Source organism: Atractosteus spatula, chromosome 2 (assembly GCF_055471065.1).
Source record: "Atractosteus spatula isolate fAtrSpa1 chromosome 2, fAtrSpa1.hap1, whole genome shotgun sequence".
Classification (NCBI taxonomy): Eukaryota; Metazoa; Chordata; class Actinopteri; order Semionotiformes; family Lepisosteidae; genus Atractosteus; species Atractosteus spatula.
The window spans coordinates 5,022,597-5,048,221 of record NC_142707.1 but is presented as its reverse complement, the minus strand read 5'-3'; the positions used below and the strand labels follow the sequence as shown (position 1 = coordinate 5,048,221).

The 25,625-nt window shown below is 40.3% G+C and overlaps 1 protein-coding gene across 1 annotated transcript in view; it reads left to right on the top strand.

The window, feature by feature from the left end:
* Positions 1-25,625, top strand: part of LOC148839044 (bone morphogenetic protein 1-like) — a 77,313-nt gene that overhangs the window by 40,377 nt on the left and 11,311 nt on the right. The window contains exons 3-10 of the mRNA XM_088908829.1: positions 124-267; positions 5,702-5,819; positions 7,253-7,431; positions 7,895-8,000; positions 16,831-16,955; positions 22,588-22,703; positions 24,134-24,236; positions 25,231-25,347. Of these exons, the coding sequence (XP_088764955.1) occupies positions 124-267; positions 5,702-5,819; positions 7,253-7,431; positions 7,895-8,000; positions 16,831-16,955; positions 22,588-22,703; positions 24,134-24,236; positions 25,231-25,347 (1,008 nt within the window). The remainder of the gene's footprint in view (positions 1-123; positions 268-5,701; positions 5,820-7,252; positions 7,432-7,894; positions 8,001-16,830; positions 16,956-22,587; positions 22,704-24,133; positions 24,237-25,230; positions 25,348-25,625) is intronic.

Here is a 25,625-nt window from a genome sequence, read left to right as displayed (position 1 = left end):
AAACAGAGCAGCTGGTTTAGTGGTGGGGAGGGGGGATGGAATTTTTTCTTCAAATTGTAGCCGTGCGGTAACTATATAGCAGCTTTCAGGTGTAATGAGCTGTACTCTCTCCATCGCGCACAGGGGCTCCAGCGGACGAAACCAAGGGGAACACCAGGCGGCTGAGGAGGCGGGCTAGGAGGCGGGGCAGGAGGGCGGCGACCTCGAGGCCGGAGAGGGTGTGGCCAGAGGGGGTCATTCCCTATGTCATCAGTGGCAATTTCAGTGGTGAGCCCTTTCCAGACTTCTTCGTGGCCCTGCACGCTGTCTGCATCTCCCTTTTCACCTTCTGTCTGGGTGTGCTTGAAATGCAAAGCACTCCCCCATTCCAAATGTTCCTGTCTGTTGAAAATGCGCGTTTCACATGACTGCACCTGAGCCGCGCTAGGGTATCCTGAAGTCAGCAGGGCATCGGTCGGGTTGCTAGAGTTGCTTTTATGCCGAATCGACCAATATTCTGATATCGCAGATATTGTATGTTAACATGAGAGTGCTCAGGAGCTTAATCCAGCACAAATGCTGACAGCCTTGTAGTCAGTGGAGTGTTGTTAAGGCTGTGTATCTGCTTGTCTCTTGTGAGAGTGGTGTCAGCACAGGGGTCTTAACGCAGTTCCAGAGGGATTGGTATCATATTACTTCTAACCAGGCTTTGAGTGATTAATAGGTGACTGTACACCTTTAAGGAAGTGAATATCCTGTGTAATCAACTGTAAATCCTGTATATGAATATATAGTTATGAATCTAATGGTTTGCTTATTGCTAGTCCTGTAACACCAAGTGAAAATGTATATTTGCAAGTCTAGGAGACTTGAAGGTTAAGGCAAAGGTAGGTTAGAATCAGATCCTAAGGACCTTATAGCCTTCTGAGGTTGTGACAATTTACAAACCGTTAAGTGAATGAATTGACTCAGTAATTTTAAATCATTTTTGGGTTTTATAGAAGTTATCATTTTCAAGTTAGTTGTAAAGATTGTAGTGAAAATGAAAACTACACATTTTTAGCAACTGAAAAAACTAAATGCACTGCAATGATAATCAGACTATTGGGGTAAGGTCTAAAAACGCTCTAAAGACACCTGTATTTCAACAGCTATAATAGCCTAAAATTGTACTTATTAATTGCTACTAACAAATTTAAGTAATAAATTAATGAAAGAGAAGAGTTTTAATGCATTACCCAATTAGTTTGTCTCTCTCTTGTTCTAAGATATTTTCTGTGATTGATGGTTGTTTGTTCTGAACAGATGGTTTTTGCTGGGCCAGCTGCTAGTCCCAGGAAAAAGCTTCAGACCCAGCTTGTTGCTGAGAAAAGTGATGGGTAGAGCATAGCATTCTTGCAAGGTTTTTCACGGTGTGACTCAGCTGTTGGTCATTCCTGCTGCCAGCTGAGGTGAGGTGGTGTGTGGTTACGGTCTACAGGCAGTTAAGGTAGTTAAGGTGTAAACTGGTCCCAAAAATATTTAAAACCGTTGCTGACGGAGTTTTGCAAGATACAGCATTTCCTGTGAAGGATGGTGATCACTGGCTCAGAAAAAGAATTGTTGAATGATTGATTATTAAATAGACCAATCAGTTTATTGACTGAAATTATTGAACTGACAGGACAATTAGAGATGGAAAGGTGGTATGAAATTGTAAGCTGTATGCAAGTGTTAAATGTTGAACTCAGGTTTTAATCATAAATATTGAATTAATGCTATACTAAAGCTCAATGAGATTTACAGGGCGTATCTTGATCAGATGAAGTTACTCAGTGTGTAATTTTCCATTATTTCACCATTATCTATAGCTATAATCCAGACATGGTATTCCATGCTTCACACTGGAGAAATGAAATGCCGAGAAGAGAATTTAGCTCTAGAATAAACCATTTTTATTGCACCATAGAGACCCTTTGCAAAAGGCACACCTATTTAAATTAATATTTTGAAGTATTAAAACTGATAGGGTAGTATTAAATTCATGTTATTATCTCGGGATAGAGAAGTAACAGACATTCTCTACATAATGTCTAGGAAACAAGGCAGTGTACCCAGCCCTAAAACATTAAAATGGGCAGCATTCCCCAATGCAGTAATGTTGTCCAGTTTTCATGTATTGTATGAAATTCATAAATTTGTGAAAGTATGTCTTTTGTGTTCCTCATCAAGAACATGACCATGACTCTTTAAAGAGCCTGTTAACATCTTTGTGTTCTTGGTCTGGCAAATATTCACCGCTTGTGTCCTGAGTCAAGAAAATCAAAAAACAATGAATCTTTGAATCTTTCTAATCAGTTTGAAGGTGTCAAACCTGTTCAGTTTGATATATTTATATGACAGTTTTGTAAATGCTGTATGAAACTGTCGACCTTTGCTGCCTTGTTTTCTAGACAGTATCTAAAGAATGTCTGTTACTCCACCACCTCCAGATAATAACATCAATTTAATTCTCTCCCATCAGTTTTAATGACTTGAAACCACACACCACAGGTTCACAGAATGCTTCACCACGATTAATGACTCCATCTTGAGTGGGAATCACAAGCTTCTGTTTACCTCAAATGATGTCTCAGGAGATTTAGTCATGTTTTGAAATGTGGTTCCTTATTAAGTTCATTAAACTTATCGGAGTTCAAATTGGTCATACTCCCTTATTCATTTAATGTACAGTAGCTTATGTGTTATAGCAAATGGATACATATAGATCCCTTCATTTTAAAGTTAATTTAGCTTTTATCACAAAGAGCTACCAACAGGGGTGGCTAAAGGATTTATTAATTCAGGTGAAAATAACAAAAAATAAGGATTAGATTTCTTTCTTAAACACTCCTTTGAACAATTGTGCCAGCATCCAAAATGTACTGCAGTTATTATTACTTACATTATTTAAGAAAATTTTAAAAAGCCACTGACATGTGGTTTTCAGTCATGCGTGCCTTAATATTAAGTGTTTATCGCCTTCCCTAATATGTATTAATCACGTTTCTTTTCTCAGATGTGTAAATGTGCCTACTTTGACCTGCCCATTACACTTTCTCTCACATCATCCTTTTCATATTACTGTAAAAGGAAATGTAGCAGTTTTAGCAGAAATGTTTGGAGGAAAATAAATATGCAAAACTTAAGAGGTCTGCTTTGATATTCACTGCTTATAATTAGGAAAGGCCTGTATAATCCTTTTTGTAGCAGAAAAAGTGACCGCATAGACTAATTACACTGCAGTCAGACAAGAAAATAGTACTTTCTTTTTAGTCCAGCACAAGTTAAGTGTTTGTGATTAAGAAGCTGTACTGAAAATGTTTCTTTCCAGCCAAGACCATGAGATTCATGAATCTCATGAAAGCATGGTGGCCAAGCCCTCCTGTCTTGTTAACGAGATTCCTGCATGGACTAATTAACCACTAAAGTGTGCCCTGGTTTCGAATGAAGGTGCATCCCAGCAAAGAGGGTCATCATCACTTTTCAGCTCAGAAAAAGTCCCGAGAAGAATTCAATGGGATAACAAGATAAATTTAGGGTTTTATTTGTCTCAGTATTCTGAATACTTTACTTTCAAAATCTGTCCTCTTGGAGTATTAACCAACCTCAAAAGACAAAGAACTATAACAGAAAATATAACTGTGAAGACTTATAAGAAACAAGTCTCACAAATGAGTTCAACTTGCAGAAATGCCTTACAAGTGTTATGTAAGATAAGTCTTTAAAATGTGAGCATCAGAACATATTTTGTAAACCAATAAACACCTTTACTATAAGTCCGGGGTCATACATGATACACTTAACATATAATGTATGCGTTCTTAAACTCTATCCATAAGCTTCATCTAGAACATTTTTATCTGGATGTAATAATAAATTAATGAGTCAAATACATGTTTTATTAAAAAAAAACTTTAATAGTATTTCTACTGTTATTGCAAGACTGGGTTGTGAAATAAATACCCAGAGGCCTCATTTCTACACCCATGCTGTGTCAGCCGTGCCTGCTGAAGAAAAACTAATATTATTAAAGACTGGTTAGATTAGGGTAAAATTAAATGTCAGTCACCTTTTATTAAAGTTTCCTGAAAGCTGAAAGGGAAGAGGTCTTCACTGTGGTGGAACTGCCTACTGTTGAGAACTAACTGGTCTGCTCTATAATAAGAACCTTTGATGGGAACCGAGACCATCAGAGCTGTCCCGAAACCTAAGAATTCCAAATATAGTATCTAAGTGGTTTTTGAAGGCTGCTAGTGTGTTACATCCATGCATCTGTGTGGTTTGTTAGGGAGGGACAGAGCTCAAGGGACATTTCCAGGGAGTTTAGTGTAAGATGGGTAACAGCAACATTGCTTAGAATGTACTTTTTTTAAGACCTAGGAACATCCATCTGAATATTTACAAATTAGGTAATAAAATCATTGTTTTCTGGAAGTCAGAACTTTATGTGGGCAACTTGGATATAAAATGAAAGTAAACCTAATGCCATTTATTATTATATAAAAGGGTGTCCATTAGGCCTTTATGAATCACAAATACTTCATTTAGTTGCAAGTTAACCTTAAAACTACTTTCATCTGAGGCAGAAAGCATAGAAAATAGACATTTAAACATATAAAATGACAAAGCGGATTGACCAGAATTCAGTGGTTTGTGATTTGTGCTAGATAACCATGAATTGCATAGAATCCATGAGCATTTTGTTTAACTGTTGGGCATTTTCCAGCTTTCTGGGAACTATTCTGAGATGAAAGCAAATTGTAGAGGAGAACACGATGTACAAAACTGCGACAACATGACAAAGATCAAATTCCACTATATGCACCAGGAGTGTGTAGTGTAAAGTTCTCAAAGGTTGTTATTATCAAATTGTATGCGTTTTATTATACGCCTCAAAAAAACTACCATCATTTTAAAAATTGTGTCTTGAGATTTCAGAAGCTAGGTCAGGCTGAGTCTGCTCTCTGGGAGATCTCATGAGGAGAACCAGATCCCTGCTAGATGTGGTATTAATAGCCCAATAGGTGGCGCTATTCCCTCCAGCCCAGTAATTCAGAAAATGATGGCCATTTATGGTGACCAGGGACGCTGTTAAATATTAAACCCAGGCCCTGGCTAGTTGGCCTTTATCCCTTGGCACTTTCTGAAAGCACAAGGGAGTTAATCCTGGTGTAATGGCTAATTGCAGACTAGTCTTCCTAAAGCTCTCCCTTAATTAAGGAATTGAAGCGATTTCTTGCTTGCTGTGAGAATGCTGCTGCAGATGCAGAATGGCTGTTGTTCATCACCCTGGGAGAATGGAAGCTACTTTTCAGTGCTGGGTGAAGTGGTTCTGCTTCATTATATGTAAAGTACTTGCAGATCCTTTGGGATGAAAAGAACTATATAAATGAAAAAAGAGATTATTGTTCTTGGTACAAAATGAGCTGTTAGTCGTTTTTTGGCTGTTATAACATTATGGGAAACCCTGAGACCCATTAGTTACTGCTGTCTGTATTGGGACATGCAGCAGAATAAGAAGTTAAATGCTAAGAAAAAGTGAATGTTACTAACTACCTACTTTGATATCTGGGACGTGCTTTGTTTACTTTGCAGAAGCACTACGAGCAGCGACAGAAAGGTACCAACCAGGTCAGGAAAGCATTTTGGAATTTGACTCTTAATTTCTTACCTCGTTTTTTCTGCTTTTCTTTTCGTTCAGGCAGCCAGCGAGCAATATTCCGGCAGGCGATGCGCCACTGGGAGAAACACACATGCGTGACATTTATCGAGAGAACGCTGGAGGAGAGCTACATAGTCTTCACCTACCGCCCATGTGGGTGAGTCTGCGGTCATTTCCTCTGGCGCAGGATTCCAAAAAGGCCAGAGCATGAGAAAGGTTACCATTGGATGTGATCATCCATCGTATCTGATCTCCAGCTGTTGACTTTATTGAGTCATTAACCACAATATTCCCTTATTTTCCCCATACCCTACTCCCTCCTTATTCAGTCCTCAATTAATTGTTGTGGATTTCTTCTGTTTTGAAGTACAGTAAGTCTCTCCAGAGAGTCTGCTGGTCAGTGCTGAAGAATGCCAGGCCCATCTTTGCTGGAATTAGTGTGGTTGCTTGTCTGGAGTCTTTGCACATTTTCTAAGGAGCTGAACAGAGAATTCTAGAAAGGAATCCCTTGTGTAAATTACAGTATATGGCTTTGGCACTATAAATGTATGCAGTCTGTTTTTGTTGTCAGTATTTTCCATTACTTTAACTTTTTCACAGCGATGCAGAGTAGGAGGAAAAAGGAATTGTGTTTCACTGCCACTCAGACTCAAATATTTGCATACAAAACAGTGGGACTTGGTAATTTCAGTAGTACCACTGCGTATTTTCCACTTTAATAAAATCAAAGGAAAGCCTTCGGAGTTCATGGCTTGGCCACGTCACGTTAACAGTAAATTAGAGAGTAGCCTCCCTTTGCTGAAGGGTGGAACATGTGTTAACTGTCACAGCAGTGTGCCGTGGGACAGAGTGTTTTTGACATGAAAGGTCCTATCTGCTCCACCCTTAGTCCATAGGCAAAGTCACCATACTGTTCTAATTGTCTTTGCCTTTTCTCTCTGTCTTTTGGGTGTATTCCAAGTGCTTGTCAAAAATCTTGACACAGTAGCACTGGAGAAAATTGAAATTCTTGGTCAGCCCACGGAGTTGGTTTGAGCGCTCATAGCTGCTGTTTGACATTCCTCAGAATGATTTTCTTAGTGTCCTAAAGTGCCCTTCCTCTTAAAGAGAGACCGGCTGAGCTGCCAGCCTGAAATCTGCGTAGCTCAGGGTGCTCCAGTCCCGTTCCTGGTAGGCCGCTGTGTCTACAGGATTTTGAGGTCTTGTTTCGGCGGCAGGACCTGAGGGGCAGGGGAAAACTGTTCCATTGATCGAGCTAAGCCACTAACCAGCTGATGAACTTGTTAAGAGCAGTGCTGGAATGAAAGCTCCCAGACTCATTGGCCCTCTCCCAGAGCCAGGATTGGACGCCCCCTGCTGTAGCTGTGTAAGAGACTGCAAAATGGTGAAGATCTGATTCCACAAATGTAACCGTTCCCTGAAGGGTTGCATTAAGTCATTGAGGGCCCAGATGGAAGTTCCCTGGGATTCTGGGGGGGGTCAGATTTTGGAAATCTTCCGTAACATCCTTCACTGGATGGGGCCGCCATCCTCTTCCCAACAAGCCAAGTGAGTCCCCTTGCCTTAAGCCCACTCTCTTCTCTCCTGCAGATGCTGCTCCTATGTTGGCAGGAGAGGGGGTGGCCCCCAGGCCATCTCCATTGGGAAGAACTGCGACAAGTTTGGCATCGTGGTGCACGAGCTGGGCCACGTCATCGGGTTCTGGCACGAGCACACCCGGCCCGATCGAGACGAGCACGTCAGCATCATTCGGGAGAACATCCAGCCAGGTAACCATGGTGACTCCTCCTCCTGCGGGCTGAGGTGCGGAGTTGGTATGGGGTGGTGTCACATCTGAGTGAGATTGGTAGCAATGCGATGAAAGACTGTAGCGTTTTGTCCAGGGCCTGTGGCTGTCTGTATAAGGAAACACTTCTCTTTCTCAAGCCTGAACTTCGGCCTCCTCTGTTCCTGTTTCTGTGTTGTGGTTTACCACCCACTGTTTTTTTCTAAAAAAAAAAACCCAAAACAAATCAAGAATATTATATTCTTGGAACTTTTCTCGGTACAATAGTGCACATTCAGTCCACCACAATGCTGTTTCTTAGGATGATAACTGAAGAGATACATAATGTTCCAAAAATAAGCCAAATGAATTCATAATAATTGAATTATGTCCATGTGTTCTGCTGGCTTTATAATCTTTTCATCTGAGTGCAGTATGGTTTTCTACATTTTCTTGTCCTCTGACAGGCCAGGAGTATAACTTCTTGAAGATGGAGCCGGAGGAAGTGGATTCCTTAGGAGAAACCTATGATTTTGACAGCATTATGCACTATGCCAGGAACACATTCTCCCGGTAGGTGTCCAGCATCCCAGATGTGGAAAGCTGTACTCTCTGGCAAAATTCTAGAAGAAGAACGAGCACCGTATCATGGTAATCATGTGTAAAAGAGGGACCTTGATGACCCCCACACATTTGTAACTCCAGAATATCGCCACATAGGTCTGTGACCTAAACATTCTTTAACTATCATGGCCATTTTTAGTGGTTTCTTGTATATACATTGTGTTTAAAACAGTGTACATTGTGATGACTTTATACAGGATAAAGGATAACAGAGCGGGTGTATGTGTTGGTGTCACAACATACGTTATCTACACAATGAGCGACAGGTTCAGAGAATCCTGCATAAATGATATGTTTCATTACTGCTGATTATTGATTAGATTAGCTTAAGTACAATTTTTTTATAGTAAGCAGTTCGATAACAGGAAACTAAATATGATCCTAAATGGTTCCCTTGAATAATTGAAGGCTTTTGGTAAAAGAGAGACCTTTGTAGAAATAATGTTAATACATTAAAAAAGGAATCATAATAATAGCACTTTTTTAGATATTTAAGAACGTTGAGACTACTGTATATTAAATTGTAAGAGAACATGTAGCGCTTTAGTCTTTTCTCAGCATTTGGCATATAGTTAGAATAAAGGCCCGTTTGTCATTCATTGCCTTAGGCCAGCAGCAGAATTTGAACGCTTCACATGAACCAGGGCTCGTCTCCAAATGTACAGTATTCAATTGTTTCTGCTTGGGCATTTATTCAATAGTCCACTGCTGCTGTGCTATTGTTCCTCCTTATGTTTGTCAAATTGTTAACTCTGCTGAACAGTTTCTAATGGGAATTTTCAAACTACTCATAGCATCGTCCTTATGGGTCTTGTATTTCAGCTTCTCAAACTACTTAAAGACGTAAGTCAGGGGCCACAGGTCATTGGTCTCCTCAAATCAACAGCATCTTTAGACTTAATACAAAGAAATAAACTGATGTAATTAACACTAATGTAAGCTTTCAAATTGGGTCCAGAGTTTTTGGCAAAAAAACCCCCCACATACTCGCAGGATTGTTGTTCTTGAAGACCAGGATATAATAAGAAAAATGTATTTATGGCACTAGAATGAGAACCTAGTGCCTAGTGCCTTTAAACCATAATGATTTTGTTGGACAACACTACAACACTACAGAGCACTCTGACGAGGCAACAGCAGTTTTTGTTGGCCAGCAGGTATGGTCTCTGGTTTTTGCCGTTATAATTTTGGCTGACATTTTCCCCTTGTCATCAGATATCTGACTAGAGAAAACGTCTGAGTTTATTGGTAATTAGATTTTGAAAAATACACTCCTTTCCAATAAGAAACACATTTGTACTGAATTATACCTTTGCAGTGTGCTGTGAATAATTGTTTTTTTGTGAATAACATGCAGGTAATCGTTAGCAGAGTTCATTATAAACAGCTCAATGACACTCTTAATATAGCTGATGTAGTAGAGGTTACAAGGAACTTAGAAATAACCTGGAAAACATAGCAGTTACTGAATTGATCCTTAATTCTTGCTGCTGTTGAAGTTTGAGTAGCCCTAGAGCAGTGCCTTAAAGCCCAGGAAATCTAGAAACGTGACATTAATGTAAAATGCAGAGAAAATGTGGTGTTAAACTATCATAAGTGAACTGTAAGCTGAATCAATTTCAGTTAAGTTTGAAATTAGTTAATTCTGAAGTATCAGTTAGTTATTAATAAGTGGAAAGTCTGATGATCCGCATAAAGATCCACATGCAAGCTTTCCTGCCCGTGCTCCTGGTTTTGCCAGCTCACCCACAGTCAGCTTGGTGTCGGCCGAGGACGAACTTTTGTCCCATCTTTTAAAGACCGTTTGCCATTTCCTGAAACTACCTACAGTACATTCACCAGCAAATCTGAAATTGTAGACGATGGCCTTGGCCTGAAATATTCGATTATGTGGCGCCAATGTCGCAGTAACGTCCCATCGGCCTCCTCCGTTTAAGAGCCGAGTTGAAGGCGTTTCAGGGGAAGGGAGAAAGGCTGAGGTGGTAAGGTGTCCTGGAAAAGCGTGTTTACAGTCTTCAAGGCTCCTTATCTCACTCAGCCCTTTTCCATTAGCTCTTCTCAGGTCCCTCCCAGCACGGCCTGCTGCAGCATACTTCAGTGACTGAGTTATTACTGTGTCTGCTGCAGAGTAGCATATGATCCTACCCGAGCTTTTCAAAACTTCCTTTCCAAATTCCTTTTACTGATATCTGATTTATTACAGACTTGTACGATCTTTTAATTGACTTTCCATTTTCACTGGAACCCTATGTGCTGTCTTGAAAGGAGCAGCTTATATCCTTGGCATTATGTTGTTGTTTAGTTACCCAATCTTTGTGTGCTCTCTCATGTTTGATCTTTTTTTCCATTCTTCTTTGTGTTGGGCTAATTTCTATGGTGAACAAATGCCAAGTGCCTGCCCCGGTGGAATATTGCTCATGAAAAGACCTAGGACCAAGGAGTGTTTAGGGGGGAAGGAAATTAGTGTTGGAAGAAACATTCAAGCCCACTGAGGAAGAACTACAGTACATCTTTTAAAAAGCAGTGAAAAAAATATATAGTATATATCCACCTATACTGTAGCTGAGGTGTGTTAAGTGGCATACCAATAGTTAACCATAGTTAACATTGTGGCAATCTTTTATAAATAAAAAGTTTGAAACCAGTTTCACTTTTTTTTTTAGCAGTCTTCGCTGATGAGCTAACTTTTTGTTATGAAGCTGTACAGAGTGGCTACTTTTGAGCTGCAAAAGTAGCCACATACTGCAAATACCTTAAACAACTTTATATTTCGATAGAATTAATGTTGTATATAATTGTACGTTTCTTGGTTTTTGGATGATACTTATTTAATATTTTTATTATAAATGATAGCGGTGGCTGTCGCCCAGGTGGTTGCATTTGTTACTATTTTCAGCAGTTATTACTCTGCAGCAGGGTTTGGGCCAGTGCTCATGCTGTTGCAACAATTTATTGCAAAATGTGTGGAAAGAAACATGGCGTGGAACATTATCCATCTTCACGTAGCGTCATCGTGACCTGTACCTGACCTCCAACATGTTTTTTAAAAAATGCCAGATTAAATTCTTCACCCAGGAGCTGGCATGCATGCTGTGAAAGTGACCCATGAGGTTGGAAACTGGCCAGTTGGCAGCTCTGGCACTCTGATGGTACTCTCTTTTGTGACCTTTGTCCTCACCTAGAGGATCAGTTTAAGCAATTTAATGTACAAAAAGGCCCCCTTTAAGATGCCAGTCTCATTCACTTAATCCTTCCCTGCTTGTGAGGAGCAGATTGTGTGTGGGTATAGTCCTGTTCACACCAAGCCATTTACAAAGTGTACTGTACATTTAATATTGGCCTAACTTTGCAGCATGATTTCAATAGAAGAGGATGCATTTTATTTCACAAGCTGGGTGGAGACTGAGATATCCTTAAATCTCACTCGATGGCATTGGTTTCCAGAAATAGTTTTAATTGATAGAGGTATGGCCACATCATGTTTGGCTACCACACAAACTGTGGCATCGAAGTCAACGTTTCTTGTTTAATCAGCCTACATTTGTGTGTGAGCTCCCATTTTCCTGTGTGTTGTCTCATATTGCTTTAAATGTTTAATGAAGTGTTAAAGAAAAGAACAGCATGCATCTTCTGCCTGGCATATAGACCAAACTGAACAGGACAACATGGCAAAGATAATTAGAGATCAGCTGTTGGATGTTAGCTACTGAAACTCTGAATCTAAGCCATTTTACATATGCATGTTAAAAGCATTTGCCAGTTTCAGATATTTGATGACACCTGCCTACAAAAATCAAACTGTAGGTATTGTAACATAGCTGTTTAAACACTTGCAATATACTGTTGCCAACACATTGCTGTGACTGACATGATTTAGACTAAGTTCTGTACGTTTCAAAGCAAATATTATATTTTGCATAATGTTTTACCACATTCTTGGTTTTCAAAATAAATATGGCATATTGTATTGGTGGTGGCTAATTTTTATTTTTAGATTTTTTTTTTTAATTTCCAAGCAACATTGTATTGGTTACTTCCTCAGTAACATGGGAGTAGCCATCAGACTGCTTTAATCAAATTACTCATGCTGTGGGTGTCAAATGTGTCTATCATTTGTTCCGGACCAAGTGATAATTTGCGGATTCCTTGATTCGTTTAAAACGTGAAACGCATAATTATAAGCGCCGCAGAACTTTGAGAGCAAGCCAGAGACTTGCTCAGAAGTCCCACTGGTAAGCAGGCACCGTGTGGAATGAAAAAAGAAGGAGGTTTCATCACAAGTGTCTCGTTTATCCCAAGCCAGACAAATGGTGGCTGGTTCCTCCTAAAAGCCTGTTGACAAATATCTTTTTTTGGTGACTTTTGCTGAAGAGGTTTTGCATTGAACAGAACAAAAAGAATTCAGACGGGGGAGGTGCTTCAATTTGCCTTGGCTGCAAAGGACCAAGCAGAGGTTGATCCTGCACTGAAAAGCACTTTCACACCAGGAGAAGACTTAAACAGCCAAAACGCTGGGCCTTTATTTTATTCCTGTCTTCATATTTCACATATGTGTCAGATATTATGACAATAGGCAATCTGGTTTTATTGAAGTCTCTCCAAATATATATTTTTTTGTATTGTGTAATTAATGGGCTGGCTGGAGAGCCCATTACTTACTCTGCTATATATCACATCTCACCAGCTATTGTTTAGGACAGAGGAGACATTTGATTGGGTGATTAAGGTTTGTAATGGTCAGAGCAGCTACAACAGCAACTTCTCACTTGCGTATGTCCTTGATTTGGGCTGTGCAAAGCGTTACTTTTCTTTTTTCTGCCTGTGCCCCTCCCCTATTTTTTTTTAAGTGATGTCGCCAATATGAGAGCTATCCTCCAAGACACTCAAGCTGCATTCATCTAGTTAAGGAACAGGTTAAGGTTTATTCCATGCTGAAAGGAAAAGAAAAGAAACAACGTTTTGGTTGTGGAGCCTTCCTCAGGTGTGCCTAAACGTTGTCTCTCTTTTCTTTTCCTTTCAGCATGGAATAAACCTTTACCTGCTCCTTTGCAGCCTATGCATACTGACACCGCTACCTAGTTGAAATTCGTCTAGTTATGAAGACTTGGGGGCAGAGCAGTGGCACCGTGGCTAAGGATCTGCACCTGTGGCTGGAAGGTTGCCGGTTCAAAGCCCGTGGCTGGCAGAGGAGTCCTACTCCGTTGGGCCCCTGAGCGAGGCCCTTAACCCCAACTGCTCCAGGGGTGAAAAGACTAATTCCTAATGCAAGAAATTGTATATGGCTAATAAAGTGATCTTATCTTATACTTTTATCACCCCAGGTCAGTGTCTTCTGAATAAATTGGTTTTATGGGATTCAAACGAATGTCTTTTTTTAACGTGTTCATGCTCATGTAGTCTGGACCACACCTGAAACTCCAGAAAAAGAAAGCAAAGACCCAGTAAAAGATTAACATAAAGAGAAGTTTAAAATGGTTATTTGCCAGTGTTTGTAAGATAACATTTGTTCAGTGTCTTCAGAATGCCGACAAGAGTTGGTCAAGACTTTGAGTTTTGGCAGCATACAGTTCTTACAGATAAGATGAATAAGAATCATGCTGTCTTTTAGGAAATGTTTAAAGCAGCACCAAATACGATCAGTTATGTCAATGTTCCTTCCTGGATTGTAGTCTGTTGCCCAGTTTTCCCAAGCTGTTTTCCTTGCCTTTTCCCACATGTTTGGGACAACACAGGCTGACTGTACACACAAGCACAGAGAATGACTAGCCAGCTTGTGATGATTACGGGTTTCTTGTAATATGAGAACCAGCTGTGTGGAGGGAGTTTTTTTTTTCTCTCCATTGCGCTCGCAGTTTCATGCTAGAGGCTGTCTGAGCTGGACTGTGCAGAGCTCGCGGAGAGCAGACTGAAAACAGGATAGTGTGTGATCCAGCGAGTGCAGAGGGTTTGTGGAAAAATTGGCCAGTCTGGAAGGATTTGTACTGAACCTCATTGGAGATGCTGGTTCAGTACAGTCCTTCCAGAAACAGCTGCATGTGGTCTTTGGAAAAGATCCTTGGAATCCTTTCCATTGTTTAGAGGATCCACAGTTTTTGGAAATTTAACCATATCATTGACTGACCAGAGTTGAAGTAACTTTCATGTGTTGTTATCCTTTTGAGTTTTCCTTTTTTATGTATCTTTTTAATCCTTGAGTAGATTCATTTGCATGTTCTGTAGACTCCACAAACAGTTTCTGTAGCTACAGGCTGTTTTGCACTAACTGGGGCTTAGTGCCAGGAGGCCTTGTCTAGACTATTTACTCTTACTGCTGTTATGTCCTTCGTTTGTCCCGGCAGCTCTCGTCATTACCAAAAGATTATAACTGAGAATCGAGCATGACTGTATTAAAGTCTCTGCTCTACCTAATCAGCAGGACACACCCTTAAATAGTGCTATGTGCAACAACTAATCATTGTGATTAAACGCAAAACCTTTTTCACGAGCATCTCAGCCTCTGAGAGCTTTCTCTCCTTCTCTTCTCAGAGCAGCCCAGTCATACATCACATTGATTGTTTTGCTGTGACACCTCTGTTAAGTGCGCCATTTAACCTAATTAACCATTTTATCTGTTAGGGGAGAGAACAACAGTGTCCAGATGCTGGCAGCACTAAAAGAAACATTGTAAAGTTTCAAGGAGAAATGCTTTGCAGTTCACTATCAAGCATCTTGAATGAAATGAGGGGGTTGTGGGCATCTTGCTTAGTTGACATTCCTAAGTAATCTGTTTGAAGCACATTTGAGGTGTCTGACATGCAATGTCCCGCTCTGTTATCTTCAGTGTTCCATGGTAATCTTTCCTTTTGCGGGTCATGATCTGGAACTTCCACCAGGGATCAGATTAAACTAGGGTTTTCCCTCTTGTTTCATTTTCTCGCTCCTAGCCCAGTACATAGTGTCTGGCATAATACTTTGGAGGAATTTCAAGGATTTGTGCCTCTTTACAACATTCATTAACCTGCATTGTAAGTGGGGATATTGTTTGACATGATTATATGGCATCTTCATATTTTAAAAGGTTTGTCAGGCTTTTGTTTATATCTGCTTTTAGAGTTTTGCTTAATTAGCTTTGAATTGATCCTCTCTGTGGGAAGCCCTTGTATTGTGTTGGCTGTTGTTTTAAAGATTTCATGGATGGCGGTGATGAGTCGAAGTGGCTCCTCAACAGCAGAAACAGGTCCCTCTTGTCTCCGTCTTCCACACGTCCTGAACTGTTTTGGATAGTTTTTGGCCTGTGAGCAGAGTAGGGCCAAGTCAAATAAAGACCTGCCAAAGTGTCTTTGTCTCTCCTGAAACCAATTGGAGTGCCGCGTTCACCATCAGCCAATGGGCTGTTTCTCAGAGCCAGCAGGAACTGTTTAAACTGTTAGCTCAGAGGCCCCACTGTTTGCACATGCCTGGAGTTGATGAGCATGTCGCCATGGGAACTGAGTGGGATCAGACCCTTGCTCAGCCTGGCAAAAAAAAGACGACAAAGTATCAAAATGTCAAGCTGGAACAGCAAATGAAAAGACCAGAGCCTTCTGGTCCTTGTTTTCTTGTGTAGTACACATTCCTTTTAGAGCTCCAGCTCCCCAGATCCTTTCCCAACCTTGCCCATGCCAAAGAGGTGCTTGGAAACTGAGTTCTGGGCTTCTTCAAGCTTCAGCTGGTTCCTTTGTGAAACAGGCAAACTGGAAGCTTATAGACCACCTAGGTCCTTCATTGAGAACCTGGCTTGAGTTGTTCCTATAAGAGGACTGGTGACTTCACATCCATGAGTGGTCCGGCACCTTTGGAATATCATTTGGATCAGCAAATGCAATGACAATTTATAGTCCTTAAGGGAGTGTTATTGTAGATTGAATTTCTGTCCATGGAAGATACATTCACTGTCGGAATTCCATTTGGGGAATGGCATTGTTTTACATAACAGAATTATTGTTTCTTAAAGGGCTGAAGGTAGGTGGTGTTAATGCGTTGGCTTCTTTGATCTCAGGTTTCCTCTGTAATAGATAACATATCACAGTGCTAGAGATGGATTTTTCTGAAAAAAAAGAAAAAAGAAACTGACTCCAAAATATGGTCTTTGTTTTTGTGTACCTTTTGGCACACTAAGTTGAAGATCTGAATATAATCTGCTTAATCTCATCAAACAATAAAATCTCCCAACCCTGTTACTCTGAATTTCTCCACAGCTGTTACTCCCTGGCACTGGTTTGCTTTGGCAGATGTCTTGCGCACTCAGAATTAAACTAGTCACAGCTCGGCCTACTGAATCGCACCTTGGAGAGCTGGGGTCAAAGAGTGCGTGTGTAGTTTTGGGTTCTGTGTGCTTCAAGAAACACCATGTTTGCTCAAATCATAGCTCAACCGAAAATGGAAATAGTTTGAGAGAGAGGACGTAGCCCATAAACCTCATATAAAAAAGTATAAAAATGGTATACTACTGTATGTGGTAAGTCCACCTTTCACAGCTGTCATGACTTTGTATTTCTTCCTTCTCCTCAATGCCTTCCTTAAGGTCTTTTTTGGCTCTTTCTGCCTAATAGAAGGGGAGTCCCAACAGTCTTGCCCTCGAGACTTGATCAATCAGCCAAACAAGTCTGTATTTACCCACCAGATTGTGCAGTTCTGTGGAGGTTGTCAGCCGCTGTTGGAATGTACTGAAAGATTATCCCAGGTCTCTCTCTGCGTTTCATTTTGCCACTTTTCACCCATTGTTGACTTTTCCTTTTGGTTTTCTTCTTCTGTGACTTAGAGGGATCTTCTTAGACACCATACTGCCTCGGTACGATGTGAATGGAGTGCGGCCTCCCATTGGTCAGAGGACAAGGCTCAGTAAAGGCGACATTGCACAGGCACGGAAGCTGTACAAGTGTTCAGGTAAGGGTGACTCCTGTTTCCCAGAGAAAATTCACAATTGCTCCAGTAAAGAAAGGATCTTGTGTTCTTGGCACCTGAGAATACCTAACTTACTGTGCATTTTAATGGGCTTAGTGGCCTGAATGGCCAACCGTCTAGAACTGTAACTGTTCTTATTTCCCAAGCTGTGATGCCGTATGCCTGTTCTGAATTGTCCTGAACTGTAGCTTGCTATCTTGGAGGTGTAAGTATGGAATTCAGTCCTGACTTTGTCAGCACTGTGCACAACTTTGAAAAGGAATATATTTTTCCAGAAAGGAAAAAGGTTAAAGAAATCTGAAAAAAGTCACCATATTTTTTTTTTTTGCCTGTAAAGATTCTAAAAATAACATTAGTCATTTCTTGACAGTTGTCCATAACTGTATGTATGGCATATAACTAGCGTGGCATACAGTACATCTTAGAATGGATTTCCCTGAGTTTTTTTTTTCTGCCATAATGTCACGTTTCCTGGCATCGGAGAATGACTCTGAAAACGTCTTTTTTCTCCCAAAGAGGATTGCGGACATTTAAATCAAACATAGGATTCCCTTAGTCTCTGGAGAAGAAGCCCCCCTTTCAGGGCTGTTTTTCTGAGAGTAAACAAGACTTCTGTCTGAAACTTATGGTTGCTTGCCAGGGGTGGAATTAGAGTGGAGTTTGTACAGTGGAAATACATATCCATCAACCAACTTTCCACCCCCCTGCTTTAAACCCGTTGTTTTGTAAGAGCTGATAGCAGGAAAGTGGCAGCAGCTGGCGGTGATGAGACACCGTTTCCCCGGTAACAGTATCCATGTCCCCCTGGATACATGAGAGAATGTAAATAGTGCACTGTGACAGGAAGTTTACCAGTGCTTTCTCAGAAGCAGGCAAATTAATAGCTTGCCCTTGGACGAGTGAAGGATCGCTCCTCTCCCTTTTCTTCCAAGTTACGCCATGGAGGGCTGAATGTGGGAAGTGTAGGAGCTGGGAGCAAATCTTTTCCTGTCACTGGTGACAATGCCTGTGAATGCTGATTGCACCACAGTTGATGCACTCCATGTCACAGACTCAGGAAAAACAAAATTGTCATTTGACCCCATGGTCTGTTTCTCTAACATCAGAAATTTTTTTGGAGATGATCGTTTGTTGCTGTTAGTTTGTTAACAGGATGACAGTCTAGCGGAAGTCCTTGTTCCAGCAGCATTTGTGTAAAGACGTGCCTCCTGTTCTCAGTCTGGAATACCCCTCATTTCCCGCTGTCCTCGTTCTCATGCTTCACTGTCGAAGCTGAAGACATCCATAGCATTGTCCTTGTCAATACCTTCAAGGATTTTAAATATTTGAATCATGGCACCTTATAGTTTACTCTGTTCAAAACCTACAGAGCAGAATTGCCTCCTTTAATTTGGTGCACACAGCTATTCGGAAGTTTGGTCATGTTCCAGAGACTTGGAACTTTAAGTATTTCAGTTTCCTAAATAATGTTTGTGTCTAACTTTACACCAGTGTTATCAAGAACAGTAGTAGCTTTGGTGTCTTCGTCTGTAACATATTTAATACAGTACTTATTACCTTTTATCACACAGAAAAGGAATTGCATCAATAATATTTTCATAGTGGCGTCCTTTTGAGCATCTCACTGGACATTTTTTTTTTGGACAACCTATTGAGGGGCAAGAAGAACTTGTGGATTTTATTGTGCAGCAACACATTTTTTTCCATCCTGACTTCTTTCGCTGTTATTTTCCTTCTCACCTCCTGGTTTCCATCGTGCTGAGCTCTTGCATCCAATGTAACTGCCTGCCTTTAATTTAATTAAACATATGGTTACAGACGTTTCGACAGCCCGTGGAGGGAAGTGCGAGCTTCCATCTGCCATGGAGACAGTGAATGTTTAGACTCAGACTTACTTCCAGACTTAAGGGAGATGCTGTTCAGCCTTGGTGTGATAGCATATTGATAATTTAATTGGTGTGCATGGGTGGGATATATACATACATGAAAATGTTACCAGTTTGTTCTTTTGTAAAATATACTGCTACAAATGACAGCACTGTCATTCGAAATGATCGTCCCTGTGTCAGGTCCCTTTTTGCTATGTGATTGCACTGCTTACTCCAGCTGAATTAAATTACAACATAAGAAAGGCAGCAGATGAGAGGGAGTCATTCAGTCTGTCATTCTTATTTGGTATTTAAGTACCTAAGTGAATCTATATTTTTATCCAGGTGCCTCATGAAGGTGTCCAGAGTTAGCCCGCATCTCTGTGTGTAAAGCAATGATTCTTATTTTCATTCGTTTAGCCTCCTAAATGAATCCCCTTTTATTTTCTAATTCTGACACTGTGTACTTTTTTCAATGCTGACTCTGTACTTTTCTCCGCCTTGAAGGCAGCCAATTTAAAAATTTTTCTGACCATTATCTCTGAACTTCATCGTTTTGGCTTCATAAACTTGAGGAGCGTAGAGTTCCTTCGGCAGGTTTTAAAGGAATCGCTCTTCTTACTACTGGCTGAGGTTAACAAGAACTATTTCTGAAAATGAAAAAAAACAAGCAGTGTATCTGTTCTGTACTACAATTGCTCAGCAGTGTAAAACAAAGCAACGTAAAAGGGAGTGCATCTTCCTACATCCTGTGTGGGTCGCTTTTCATTTGTCAAAGGTTTAGTCCATGGTTTTGCCTACATTTTCCCTTTTTGGCAAACCACTGGCTGCTTTTTCAGTGCTTGCTCTTTTCTAATTTAACTAAATTGCTAACTATTCAATCATTTAAATCATTGCTATAGATATGGAAAACCAAAGGCCCAAAAATGGATCCCTGGAGTACACCACTGCTTATATTTGCTCAGTTAGAGGTTATGTCCCTTTTTTCCTTTTTGTTAATTTTAGTTTGTGTATTTTCTTGGATTCCTACAGTATTTAGTCTTAAAGCTGGCCTTTTGTGAGGGATCTTATCAATTTTTTTCTGGAGATATAATGCATTATGTTATAAGCTTAAGAAATAAAGGACAGTTGAATGAGACCTTACTTTTCAAAATCCATGTTGACCATCTCTTAAAGTGCCATTATTTATTCAATCTATTATTTCTGTTCCAAACTGGTTTTACCAGTAACAGAGGTAAGACTGGTCTTTAGTTTTCTGGTTCAGTTTTTTTTCCCTTTGTAATAAATTGTTATTAAATTTGCAATTCACCATCTGTTAACACAGCTCCCATTCTTAGTGACAGTTGAGCCTTCTTGATTAAAGGTCTGTACATAATATCTCTTATTTCCTCAGGTACAGCTGTGAAAATACAGTCGTGTCTTATATAGTAATATATTAGTTTTAATCTGCCCCACTCTCTATGTCTGTAATGCTAGAACCCCTCAATAATGTTGATGAGAAGGAGTATTTTGAACAGCTGTTTCTCATCATTGTTTCTTATATTTCATAACAGAAATTCTATCAACAAGCTACTCGTTTATGCTTAAAAAAACGGATCCTTTTGTGTTTTTCTAGAAAACCTTTGAGATGTAATGCATTTTTCCTCTGTTTTATATCAACCCATTGCACATAGTGGACACCCTCACTTCAAAAACCTTGATGCAAGACTCACAGTTTGAATCACAATTTTGAATCTTTTACGAATTCACAAACGAATCTCTCTAAAAATGGAAGAGGAAATGGAGATGATATATTTTACAAGGTACCCTTGGGACATTTAAGCCAGTCTGTAATCTTTTCTGAAGATTTATAATAGTTTTTTCCAAAGAGCCCAAGATCAAAACTGAGATAAAAACATAAATAAGATAACTCAAAACATGCCTCATAAGAAATTCAGCAAGTAAGCAATGAAACAAGGAAAATTGTTACAGTATGCTTCTGCCTCTGAATACTCCAGCAAGACTCTATGTATGCCCTAAGCAATGGTAGAACAGCTATGAACTAAGGGTGCCTTGCAAACCTTTCGGTAAAGAAGATCAGCAGCTTCAAAAAGGGTTGATGGTTCAGCTCAGCCATTTTGGCTGTTAATGCACTGTATTATAAATTTGACTTTTGTGGAGCTGAAGCGCAGAGCTCAGGGATGATAGATCTCTCTCTAGATGTTTGAAGTGAAAAGTGTGCCTGGTTTTGGCCTGCAGGCCAGATGGAGGAGGATGATGTGGCATTCAGTGGGGGTGGGGGTGTGTGTGGAGAGTCTTTGGGGTGCACAGCTGATTCTGGAAATCTGGCTTTAAAATATAATGTCATTCCTCTCCCTGAACATTCCAAAAAAGTGATGTCAGCCTTCTGTGTTCCAGATCTCTTGCTAATCGATCTTAAATAGAACCCCAGCCAAAATTCGTAGGCATCCCCCTACAACCTTGTATGCTGGGTAATCATTTGTAAAGAAATAGAGAAATTATTTTTAGATGTGCTTTGTAAGAAAAGATGCACTCGACTCACTCAAGTACTTGATGGATTCGCATCCAATCTTATTCCTGTCTATAGCGAATATCTTTTTCGGTTTTGTGCTAAATACTGTTAAGTCCCTTTTTGTGTCATTCCTTTCAGTTCAAAAGATTACATGAACAGAATACACGCAGCACCGAGTGCCTGATTATAGATGCTTTTCAATTCAATAATGTCACTTCATGTCTTATAATTTTCGTGATAAAATGTTCTTTGAAAGTATTCATTCCACCCACCAGTTCAGTTCAGATCTCTGGTTTCCTGTCAATGCTGTTATTTACTTATTCTTTCGTTTCCCTGGAACACTCCTCATCTGACACCTGTGACATAAATTGCATGCTTTACACGCGAGTGCTACTTTTTTCTCCTACAGGCAGTTCATTGTACTTTATGTCAAGTCTAGTGCTTATTCTCTTTTTTTTTTCTCCCTCTCACTCACACTGCTGATCTACGTTATCATCAGAGAAACTAAATGCATCAACAGCTGTGGCTTTGAACAATAATAAAAACATTCCGGTTAACAGGGAAAGTCAACTGTTATGCTGAGTCAAATTCATAGGATCGTTCATAGAACAGAAAAAACAAAAAGTACAAAAGAAACTTAGTTAGCAGGGGCTGCAGCAGGCAAGAAAGTGATAGTTCTGTTTTTGCAGTTTTCTGTTATTCTCCTTTGGTGTCGATGTGTCAATGAGCCCGTCTGTCTGGCCCGTTTGGTACTTAGTGGTTAATTGATATAAGGTTCTCATTCAGCTGTTTCTTTAATAGAAGTCAAGGTATCAGCTTCAGCATCATGGCTGGGTAGCTTGTTCCACGCTCCCACAACCCTGTTTTGTCTCTGGAGCTTTTCACAACCTGGATGCACAGGGCTGGAGACTGGACCATCCGGTCCTGAAAGTCCTCAGTAGAAATGACGAAACCTTTTTGGCTTTTTCTTTAACCCTTTTGGTTTGGTTTTCTTTCTCATATCACTTTTAAACACCTTTTTTGGTCTGTCTTACTCTTGATGATGAGTCTGAATATGAGTAGGGGTAAAAGAGATATGGACTGGGGTCTGGACACCTCCAGTTGGGAAATTGTGGTTGGATGGTTCATGCTATTCATGGGTATGTTGCTAAAGTTGCTAATAAATTGTACGTTGAGCATGACAGACCTGCCTGTTCCCACTGACCGATGTTCTGTCTGGCCTATGTTTCTGTAGCTTGTGGGGACAGCCTGCAGGACAGCAGTGGGAATTTCTCCTCGCCTGGGTTTCCCAATGGATATGGAGCCTACATGCACTGCATCTGGAGGATATCCGTCACGCCTGGAGAAAAGGTTAGCCACCCATGAGAACTGTAACTACGATATACACAGTATTGGCCATTCCACAGCCTTTTGGGGAACGACTCTTCTTGCTCAAGTTTTGAGAGTTTGCCGGATGGGTTTATAGTTGGCCTTGACCAAGTGAAACACTGAACTTTAAGGGAAAATGTGAGCTGGAAAAGTGGAGCCCATTTATGGAACCCAAATGATGCAGACTTTCTCCTTGCTCCTTGACATTTTGTGGTGTATGGTTTTGGCGGTTTCCTTAATTACACTTAAGAGATCACCATGTGTGGAATAAATACACACCGTGGAGAGGTCTGGGCAAAGTGCATTTTTGCAAGTAGCAGTACTTGACTGCTGGGTTACACCAGAGTCTTCAGACCCACGTCAAAAAGGTGTTAACTAAATGCAGATCAGGGGCTGTTGTGTACTTCCCTCCCTTCAAATGGGACATTTAGACAGAAGACAGTGAGGTTTTATAAAATCAGATGAGAGGTGGGTGTGCTATTTACAGTACAGTATATATAAATACCTGGTCTGTTGAATTGTACAGCATCTCAATAGTTTACTACCTACCAGTACATACTGTATTGCCTTTGATGTTACTGTGGGATACAGTATGTAGTTCTCCTGTTGCCTAACTTAGAAAAGAATAAGGCATCATTCACTCTGCTGTCCATTTTTCATTGTGCTAATGTTAGAAACACCATGATCTGAAGATGTAAAAATAATACTTTCAGATGATGATCTGTGCTTTACTTTGCAGACATGGTGACTGCTTTGTTTCTCAACCCTTCCTGATCTCATTTCAAAAGACCGAGAGTGTTTGTTGTTTTATGATTATCCATTGGTGAAGAAGTTCTTTTATGAAAAGAAGGAGTATGCTATTTTTTAATATTGAGCATTGAGAATAAATAATACTTAGAACAGTGCAGTATCAATATATGATATCATTCCTTTCCTGTATTTTGCCTTTCTGGCTTAATTTGCATGCTGTACACTACTTGACACACTTTTTGGACCCTTCTTTCTGGAACATGTCTTTCTGAAAACTGCCGGAGAACCAGATGCATTTTACTTCTTTGCTTGAGCAGGTGTATGTGAAGACTGTATGAACATAAGCAAAGCTACCAAGGAGAGCATTGTGTTCTTCTTGTCTCATCTTTTGTGATGGTTAATTTTTGTACTGTTGAAAGAGCATCCAGAAAATAAAATTCGAATTCTACGACTGCTTGTGCGTCACAAAGTGCCTCTTGTTCTCAAATCTGAACATAACAATTTATCATCTCCTCTTGTGTCCCCTGCCTCTGGCCTCCATGTTGAATTTGATGTCCTGGTGACTAAGCAGCTCTTGAAAGAATTTCAGACAAGCGGAGAAGGAAGGCAGGCTTCTAAATCTCATTCACTTCATCCCAATTAATCAAGTCTCTTGTTTTAAGATCATTCTGAACTTCACCTCTATGGATCTGTACCGCAGTCACCTTTGCTGGTATGACCATGTGGAGATTAGAGATGGTTACTGGAGGAAAGCACCTTTGAAAGGTAGGTACAGTACTTTCATCTGATGGTTGACCACACTTTAGTCTTTCAAGTGGCAAGTCTTAATGTAAACTAAGTGTTAATATCTGACATGTAGAGGTGTCAGCCTTTGTGGTCCCGGATAAATTCCACCTTGGGAATACCATGTCGACCCCCCCTTAATTCAATTGGTGAAGCAATTTTCCCCCATGTTGTGCTATATAGTGGGGCTGATTCTTCCAGTTGGGTGAGTGCCACACTGACTAGTTGTAGCAGTTAAGGTATTGCAGAATAACCATCAAAAAGCAATTAAATGCACAAGTGAAGAAATATGGTGTTTTTGTACAAACAGGTGAAACGTTCATCTTTTCAAGTCCTAGCAATGCTGAATTGTCAAACTGGAATGGGATCCAGTAACTGAGAGTTTTAAACAACAACTGCGGTTTCCTTTTATTTTTTTTTCTTCCTCTGTTACGGCTTTGTTGCGCAATTTGCCTCACCCAGCTTCCTTTAATTTTCTCGTATACCTGCTGTTATATTTTAATGGAAATCAGGACCGTCAAAGAGATGAGTGTAAAATTTCCCGTTCTTTTCTCCAGTTAGAGATTTCCTGCATCAAGTGACGCACAGGAGGAGTTAGCATGTGAATTGCTCTGTACCTCCTGTAGTTTCTTAAACAGTAACTCTTTTTGCCTGTTTTCCCCAAATGAAATCTCCCAATTACTTCTTCATCAGTCAATTAATTGATTTCTTATTTAACAAAAGTATCTTGAAATGAGCAGAACTCCTGTAACGTGAGAGAGTTACTCCCCATGCTGAGGACAGAGGGATAATCAGTCTTGTAAAAGGAATATTTACTTATAAAATATTTAGCCTTGTTTTCTTATTAAGAGTTATTGGGTATAAATCATTTCAGAGACAGGACAAGCAGGTTATAAAAGGGAAGATTTTGATATGTGTAATATGGTGGTTTAGACACCCTTAGCGTGAATAAGGATTGATGAATCTCTTGTTTCAGGCCGGTTTTGCGGTGATAAACTCCCTGAACCCATCATCTCCACTGACAGCAGGCTCTGGATTGAGTTCCGCAGCAGTAGCAACTGGGTTGGAAAGGGTTTCTCCGCAGTGTATGAAGGTAGAGTCTCTGTCCCCCCGGACCTTGTGAGGAAAGCCTATAAGCACAGTACATTTGTATATACATAAATGGAGTCCTCCTAGGCCTATGGCTTATCAGGAGCGTAATACAGCCGACATCATTGAGTATACTGCTCTCCTTGGCTGCTTCCAGGCATTTTTCAAAGTATTTGTCCTTTTCTGCCTAGGTTTATTTTGGCTGTGTGGTTAAGTGAGGCTGACGGCTGAGCATTCTTCTGGAGACGTTCACAATAGCATGTGGCTGAGGGTGTGTCTTTG